General features: G+C 50.7%; 2 protein-coding genes across 2 annotated transcripts in view; both read right to left on the reverse strand.

The window, feature by feature from the left end:
• NDUFS7 (NADH:ubiquinone oxidoreductase core subunit S7) overlaps positions 1 to 193 on the reverse strand; it is a 5,977-nt gene extending 5,784 nt beyond the window's left edge. Inside the window, exon 1 of the mRNA XM_029965337.1 lies at positions 169 to 193. Coding sequence (XP_029821197.1) covers positions 169 to 193 — 25 coding nt within the window. The remainder of the gene's footprint in view (positions 1 to 168) is intronic.
• Positions 194 to 1,068: 875 nt separating this feature from the next.
• Positions 1,069 to 8,236, reverse strand: PWWP3A (PWWP domain containing 3A, DNA repair factor). The gene is made up of 13 exons (XM_008930648.2): positions 8,140 to 8,236; positions 7,702 to 7,793; positions 7,380 to 7,450; positions 6,026 to 6,961; positions 5,328 to 5,441; positions 4,836 to 4,906; positions 4,285 to 4,361; positions 3,812 to 3,872; positions 3,488 to 3,563; positions 3,129 to 3,179; positions 2,248 to 2,678; positions 1,510 to 1,598; positions 1,069 to 1,274 (listed from the first exon to the last, which is right to left on the reverse strand). Exons 1-13 carry the CDS (start codon positions 8,194 to 8,196, stop codon positions 1,199 to 1,201), a joined length of 2,202 nt encoding a protein of 733 aa, XP_008928896.2. The 5' UTR covers positions 8,197 to 8,236; the 3' UTR covers positions 1,069 to 1,198.
• Between the last annotated feature and the right edge of the window lie 591 nt (positions 8,237 to 8,827).

Here is an 8,827-nt window from a genome sequence, read left to right on the forward strand (position 1 = left end):
CCAAACCATTCCAGGATTCCATGACTGGGGTGAAGGCAAGGAGAAGTGGGAGTTCTGCTTCCGTGCACTGGCGTGGAGAAGGATTTTCACAGCGCTGGAAGGATTTTCATGGAGAAAGGAACACGGGGTTGATGTAAAGGAATCACCTCAGAGCACCTGGATCAGCACCTGGATCAAGGGCAGGAAACCCCATCCCGACCTCTCACTTCCAAAGGGGAAGTGCCACTCACAGCTCCGAGCCAACTCCACAAACCCCTCATTCATTTTTTATCCCAGCCCCTAAAACTCATTATCCCTCCTCACAAGTTTTAATAAAACCCTCCCTTCCTGTTCTATTCCTGTAATTGAGGTATTTGAGATAAGGGGAATGAGGATTCCATAGTGAAACTCGTTAGAGAGCACAGAGCAATTAAAAGTGTAATTAAAATATATTCAGATAATTACTGGAGCCAGAATAGACATCTGGATCCCAATTTAAACTTCTTCATTTCAAATCATCTTGGGTTTTATTGGACAAGCACAGAGATCCCATTTCATTATCATGAAGAAACCATAATCAGGGGGTTTTATCTCTCATTTATCACTGTTTATCATTAATTAGTTCTTGGTGACACTGATTCCATGTGCCCACAGCTCCAGCCAAGCTGGGCAGGATCAATTTGAGAATTTAAACGAGAAAAAGCCAATTAAAAGCCTCCCTAAATCCTCAGCCTCAGAAGAGCCAACAAACCAGCATTCCAACAGGTCGCTGCTCCAGGAAAAGGGAATGGTTTTGTTCCAGCAAACCTGGATTCCCTCCCCAGGGAACTGCAGCTGTCCCACCAACACAAACCCAAAGCCTCGGGACTCAGGTTGCAGCACTGGGCACCAACTTTATTTCCCACACTTGGAGACACGGGAAGCAGGAGGGGAGAGCCCAGGCCCCTCTGGCTGCACAGGGAGCAGGCCCTGCTCTCCAGCACAGCCCTGCCCGGGGCACACGTGTGGCTAAAAGAGCCCCCAGGGCACTGGGGGTCGGGGCAGGGGCTCTGCAGCCCCCAGGGTGGGCACGGGGGGACGGGCTGGCAGCAGCTGGGCACGGGGGGCACGGGGAAGGCTGAGACCAGAGCAGCTTTGGGGGGCACACACGGGGGCTTGGGAAAGAATTGCACGTTCATACAAATCACCACTGGCTGTTTGCACCCGGGGCCACCAACCCTCAGCTCTCCTCGGGCTCCAGGGTCGACTTGAGCTTCTTCCAGGCCCGGATCTGCTCGTCAAACAGTTCTCTCTCCCTGAAAGGAAAAACATGGAAGCTTTTAGGCAGACCTGGACATCTTTGGATGATCTGGACAATTTGAAGCCTGCAGGGTTGGAGTAGCTCAGCCAGAACGTTTTCCGTGTCTAATCCTTTGTTTCTGACCCCCAGAGGAGGGAGGACATGGAGCTCCCCTGTCCTTACACTCAACACCTTCCTGCACAAGCAGTAAACTGGTAAAAACCCTCAGGGAATACTGAAAATAAAAATACCTTTTGGTCACAGGTGGTCCTTTAATGTACTTCTCTTCTGCCTTCTTGTAGTCGATGTCATACACGGCAGCAATGGCGTAGATAATGGCCTAGAAAGGCATTTAATTCATTTACAATCATTAAACAAAACAAAAATCACAACCAGGGATTTGAAGCTGCCTCAGGTGAGAAAAGGGTTCCTCGATCACTTAGAAAACTTGGATGAAACTGCTCATTGAGTGCCTGAAATTCTTAAATAAATGATACAAACTAGTCCTGTATCATCCCCAGGGGAGTGTTTTTATCCCCAGACTAAGATATTCTTCACAGTAATTTTGCTTCCACACAAGTTAATGTTCTCCTGGGAAAATTCCTGTGACGAACAGAAAAACATCTAAAACAACCACAGAACCAGCAAACCCACCCCCCTCCCCCCATCACACGCACAGAGGACCAAGAAAACCCTGAGAACTTGCCAAATTAAAATAAAAACCCCAAAACAAAGCTTTGAACCATTTCAGGAGTAATTAAAACACACCAGAAAACGATCACTCTGCCTTTAAAAGCAACCAGCTACTCAAAGCATCTCCTTTCTTGCTTAAAAGTCGGCATTTGAGTGACTCAGGCCGTGGGCAGGTGGGAGTGTTCCCGCTCAGCTCAGCTCTGGGAACTCTCCCCAGGTCATTCCACACGACTCACAAAGCTCCCAAAGAACAGGAATTATTCATTCCCTCCCTGTCCCTGTCCCTGTGCCCTGACCTCAGGCAGCAGCACGTCCGAGATGAATTTGATGCCGTCCCCCAGGATCTGGCGCAGGTTTGTCGTGTCCATCTCCCTGTAAACCTCCTTCAGGTAATCAAACACCAGCTCCAGCTGCTCCTCATCCTCCAGGTACGTCTCCACACGGGTCACGTACCAGTAGGAGTTGAGGAACTTCTTCAGCCAGCGGGATTTCTTCCCGCTTTTCAGGATCCCCCGGAGATGTTCCTCTGCCCCTTTTGTCTTCACTATGAATTCCACGAGTTTTTTGTTCTCCCTGTCCCTGGCTGCTCTGCTCCTGTCTGGAAGGAGCCTCCTCAGGGGCTTCTGGGGGGAATTTTCCAAGGAAGACTCTCCAAGATCCTCCTCTGCCGTGCTGGGGAAGGTCATTTCCACCTCACCCTGGTGTCCCTGTTTCCTCACTGGGTAGCCTGAAACAAAGGCCACAGGCATTTCTATTTAAATATACAAAGGGCCCTCACATCCATAATTACATATATAAATAGAAAATAAAGAACTTTGTTGGTAAGAGAGAATTTTTTCTTCCTTCCTTAGCAAAGGGGTTAAAAAACCACCACTAAAATCTTCATTTGCCTTAAAAAAAAAAAGAGATTAGGGAGTTGCCTCTGACACGAAGTCTACAACGTGAAGGCACCAGTTACAACTCCAACTATTCTGATTCCACGACCTGATTGCCTCGAACCATCCATATTTATTTAACTTAATTAAAAACTTCATTAAAACCTTAATTGCAACGATGGTATGTTGTGAATTTAAGGGCAGCCCCTCTCTGGGTCTGGTGCCAAACCCACTCGTGTGTAAATGCTGGAGTTAAATTTACCAAAGTGAGATAAAATGAAAACAGTGATGGATTCACTCACTGATGTCGGCGGCGAGATACTCCAGGAAGGAGCCGGTGAAGGAATGACAACCTGAAAACCCAAACCAGGGAGACTTATTCACCACTTCCATTCAGCCCAGGAATCAGAGCTGGCAGCTGGGGTTTACCCTTTTCCTGAGGGATATGGGGATGGTTGCCCAGGGAAGCTGTGGCTGCCCCACCCCTGGAAGTGTCCAAGGCCAGGTTGGGGAAGTGTCCCCAGGATGGGGTTTGGATCCACCTGGGCTGGTGGAAGGTGGCCCTGCCCGTGGCAGGGGGTGGCACTGGGTGGGCTTTGAGGTCCTTCCCACCCCTTCCAGTCTGGGACTGCATGGCTGAGATCAGCTGAGCCCTCCTTACCCACTCGGACCCAGTAGTCCCGGATGAGCTGGAGGCACCACTCGATCTCCTGGGGATAGTTCTCCTTGGCTCGATCCTGCAAAACAGGAAAATATGGGAAACAGCCCCAAAAGGAGCAGCTTGGCAGGAGTTCCACCCTCAGACACCAACCAGGTCACAGAAATGGTTAATAACCATGAATGCACTCCTGCCATGGCTGTCCCAGGGATGAGAGCAGCTCTGGGGGGTGCCAAGCCCCACCACACTGCTCCCCTGGTCACCTGTACCCTGTATTCCCACTAGATTCTCCCAACCCCTGCAGTTCCACATTTGTGGGATACTCACAATGAGCTCCTGCTTCTCTTCACAGTCAAAGTGCTTCAGGGTCTTCAGAGACACCGAAAAACTTAAGGAAACACAGTTAGAGGTGCAACTCAGCTGCCTCGTTTCCCTATTTGTTTTATTTCCCAGGAGTGCAGGTTTTACCAGTTTTGGTTTTCAGACTAAGTGAAAACTATGGAATCTTCTAACCAAACACCTGGTTTAGAACAAAGCTAAAGGCAGGTTGTGTTTCCAGGAAGTTTGGGCAGCACAAGTAAAACACTGGCTGTGTCCCAGGGCCTCTCTTTTTGTTCTGTTCTTAATTCCTCAGCCCTGCCCCTGGACATGGACCTGCCTCAACCTGCAACCCTCCCCTGCCCCAGCCCCTCCTCCCCGAGCAACCTGAAGGGATTGTCCTCGCCCTGCCCCAGGAAATGGGCACAGAACACACAGTAACAGCAACTGGAAGTTCAGGATGTGACTGAAGTCCACTTTACCCTTTCTTCTTCTCGTTTGTGGTCCCATCTATGAAGAGCACACAGGCCCTCCGGGGCTTCCGCTTCACTGTTTTCACCTGGGGACAGAAAACAGCCTCATTTAGGCTCCTAAAATCCCAAACCCTGACAAAGCACAGACATTTTCCATGGATATCTGACACCCCACACTTCATTTTTTCTTATTTGTGCAACTTCCTTTACTACACAAATACGAAAAACTGAACTGGAAGGAGTAACCAGTTACCCCAAGGGAGCACTTCCATTGCACAAGGACCATCCCCTTTCTTGGTAGTTGGGAAGAAGGTCCTATTCCATGGCACAGCATAATCCTCTGCTCTGGTATAGACAGGTGTGAGTTAACCACACTTACTTTTTATGTGGTTTTGTCAGATGTAATTTCACTTCTATGAGCTCTGGAACTTTCCTACTGGAAGATCTTTAACGTTTCCAGCTCTTAGGTGAGTGAGGAAGGGCAAAAGCCACTCCAGAACTGGCAAACTGCTCCTTCTCAGCAGGATACCAGGATAGCAGCAGGCAGGAGCTGCTCTTACCACTGCTGGCCAGTAGGGATACCGCCGGAACTTGCACCACACCAGCATCCCCTCCTCGATGGACTGGGGCACTAAGGTGGGAAACAAAAAGGAAACTGGCTTCAAAAATCAGTGGGACAACACAGATCTCACCCTCCCTTGTCCATCTCCAGGCTGTTTCTCCAGGAGAAACTCCAGCAGTTTCTCTTCAGTGCTTTCACAGGTTTCATCTGAGGTGACAGGGCAGCAGCCTCCCCCCAGAATGCAGCACGGGGGCTTCTGAACAGAAACTCAGGAATTTCAGGCCCAGGCCCTTGCCCAGCTTCACAGGGATTTACATTCCATGCTGCACCACGAAGGCTGAGGCATCCAGGAAGTGCACTTTATTCCAAGCTCGGACACAGCTGGATTCCCTCCTGGGCAGGTTGGGTCTCACCCCCAGGGCTGAGCAAACTGGGGCCCACAGAGCCCACCCTGGCTGAGGAACCTCCCCCAGGGGGGCTGATGGCTCACCTTGACAGGACAGAACACAGGGAAAATCCTCCTCCTCTTCATCTGCCAGAGGGGAGAGTGGAGGGAAACTCTCCGAGGAAACTGCCCTTGAGGACATCCCAGAGGGATCCAGCCCTGCCAAGAGCAGCAAGAACCAGGGGCTGTAAGTGTGGGGAGGGACTGGAACAGGATCAGCTCCAGAGCAGGTGAGACACACCTGAGTGTGACCCCCAGGGGACACAGGGCCTGTCCCACCTGTGTGAGTGACCCAGAGCACCACAAATCCCTGTGACACAAAGGTCTGTCACCCCTGCACACCCTTAATCAGGGAAAAGCCTGATAATGTGGCTAAAAGAGGAAAAGGGGAAGCAATAAGACTGATTTTGGGCCTCTGCACCAACCCGCTCACTGCTCGTTTAAAAACATCATTTAATCTCAACTAATTAGAGCAGCAGGGAAAATAAGTGTGAACCCAAAGGGCAGCAATTGCAGCTGAATACAGCTTTCCATGGAAAACCCTAAGTAATTCCAGACAACCCAAGTGCCACCCCATCACCAAAGGCATCAGCATTTTTGCCTCTCCAAGACTTGAACCAAAAGGGATTAAATCAGCAATTTGAGACCCACACTCCCAAAAGCAAAGCAAGATTCCAAGATGAGTTACAGTGCTCAACACCCACACAGGACAAAGGTTTCCCTTCCCCAGGGGATTTGCCCACCTTCATCTTCCTCAGAGTCAGGCAGCTGCAGCTGCTTTGCTTTATTCCCAGCCAGGGGTGAGGGCTCCTTGTTTTCCTGCTCTTGAGGCTGAGGGAAGGCACCAGAAGGCCCAGGTGAGGATCCAGAGTGGTTCCTGCATTTCCTGTCTCTGCCCGAGGCCACACCTGCCCCATCCAGCTGTTTTCCACCCTCTGCCTTCCTCCTGCCATCCAGCTGCTTTGCCAGGCTCTCACTCTCACTGCTGATGCTTTTCTCCAACTCATCTGAGGCTCTTTCACCGGAGGAATCCAGGAATGTCCTTCCAGGTTGGGTCCCAGTCCTTTGGGCAGGTTCCACGGTGCCAGATTTAGAGGGGACAGGCAGAGACCCCTCCTCAGGGGGCAGCTGTGCTTGGTCCTGGGGGGAATCATCCCTGCATGATCTTTTCCTTCCTTGCTGACTTCTCCCCTCCTTTGCCTTAAGGGAGGCTTTACTCCCTGGTTTGGGTTGGACTTTCCTCTGTCTCGGTGACGATTTCGGTCGTGGCACTTTGCAGTTGTGACTGGCAGGGGCTGGGGCATCCCTCAGCTCCCTGGGGCCACACCTGGAAGGGTTTATTCCAGCCCCACGGGCTTTGGCACTGTGCCCTGAAGGGAGGGAGCCTCCCAGGAGCCGTGTTCTCGTGGCACTCCTCAGGTTGCAGTTCCTCTCAGGATCCCTTTTACCCCTGGCAGCCTCAGGCTGCAGCTTTGCAGAGCGAGAGCGCCACAAACTGCTGCCTGGGGGGGTGGCTGGGGGAGACCCCACACTCCTGTCCTGGGGTAACTCGGGATCTGGCCCTTCTGCAGGTGGTGCCTGTCTGCCTGAGCCAGTCTGGGTGAGGATATCCAGGGCAATCTTAAGGGAACAGCGATACTGCAGCTCCTCCACAGCCTCACTCACGTTGTTCTTTTGCTCTGATGGAGAAGAATATTCAGTAAATGCAACGATCTTTACTGTTGTAGATATAAGACATATTATTTCTTTAATAATATAAAATTTACATAGAGAGTTCCTTTCGTTTAAGGTGCAGTTTCTAACACTGGAATCATCCATGATTCTTAAGGCAAAGGACAGAGACACACAGAGACCAGTTTTGAGGGAAATGCACATTTCTTCATCATTCCCACCAAAAAACTGCCACAGGGAAGAGGAAAACGATCCCGTTTAACCTATTTTCCAATTTTATGGATGGAAAAGGAGGAAAGAAACGTGAAAAAAAGCTCCTCAAAACTACATAAGTGAAACACAGAGCTATTCTCCCCCAGGCTGAGTTTCTGTGTCTGTTTTACACTAGGAATAGAGGCAAAGCAGCCCATTTTGGCCCCTGCTCACCCAGGCTGGAGGCAATGGCCTTGATCCGCTCCTCTGTCAGTGGAACAGCGTCTGCAGAGCTCACACTGACCCTGAAACACAACAGAGCTCACTGGAACCAGCACAGAGAACACCCCCAACACAACAGCTCTGCTCTCAGCCACCAATAAACCCAACATACTCGTCCCCCCAGACCTGTCCTTGGGAGGGTTAAACACCTAAACCCTCTGTAAATCCACGATCCCACCTCACAGGAATCCTCAGGTGAAGGGATTCCTTTTTCCCCCCCTCTTTTTTTAACATCTTAGAATGCAAACGTGTGGCAGGAACAAGGATACTCAACTGCTTCTCCAAGCCCAGTATTTCAGCTTTAAATCCCATCTTCGCCGTGGTGCCGACATGAGTGCTCCCAGCAACTCCAGCTTTGCACAAAACCTACACAAAAACACTTATTTGAAATCCTTGTCCGGCAGATCTGACATCAAAACATTTTTATGGGAACAGCCTGACAGTCCTTGGCAGCTGGCTGCAGCCTCGGGATCCTGGAATCCTGGAATGGTTTGGGTTGGAAGGGACCTTCAAGCCCATCCAGTGCCACCCCCTGCCATGGGCAGGGACACCTCCCACTATCCCAGATTGCTCCAGGCCCCGTCCAACCTGGCCCTGGACACTTCCCAGTGTAAAACTGGGCAAGTACAAACATGTCCACTGGGAGCTTTCATTCCTTTTCTGCTCCATTTCACCCCATCCCAAGTGCTACCCACAAACACTCCCTGGTTACCTTGGCTGGCCACAAACGCCTCTTCCACTTGCAGAGAACAAACTCTGGGTCGGCCATGGCTGAAAAAGGGCAACTCCAGTGTCCTCTGAGGAAAAAAGGGAATAAAGGAGTCACCTGCCTTAGTCCACTTTTGCCTTTATCTTTCTAAAGAAACACAGGACTTAATCAGATACATTATTAAAGTTATTACTGTTTTAGCTTTGGGATCACTGCAGTGATGTTACCCCGCACCATTCTTCAAAACTGTATTTTTAAATTCCATTTCTCTGTAGGTTGCCCAGAGAAGCTGTGGCTGCTCCATCCCTGGAAGTGTCCAAGGCCAGCCTGGAGCAATCAGGTCTAGAGGAAGGTGTCCCTGCCCACAGCAGTGGAACTGGATGGGCATTTAAGTCCCCTCCGACCCAACCCATTCCAAGATTCAATAATTCCATCATTCCAGGAACACCAGTGGGTCTCACCGGGTGAGGACGACACTGTCACAAATTAACCAAGGCAACCGTGGGCCTGCCCAACCCACACCTCCCTGCGACCGAACCCCGAAAACAGCGATTTACACCCCAAAACCAGGCATTTACACCCTAAAAACGACTTGCTAGACCGACTTTTCCATCCAGCGCGGTGCCGATCTTTCCGCGTGATCGGCGGCGATGACCCGAGCGAAGGGGCCGCGGAGCCCCCGGGGGCTCCA

This window comes from Manacus vitellinus, unplaced genomic scaffold (genome assembly GCF_001715985.3).
Source record: "Manacus vitellinus isolate BGI_N305 unplaced genomic scaffold, ASM171598v3 scaffold_99_pilon, whole genome shotgun sequence".
Classification (NCBI taxonomy): domain Eukaryota; kingdom Metazoa; phylum Chordata; class Aves; order Passeriformes; family Pipridae; genus Manacus; species Manacus vitellinus.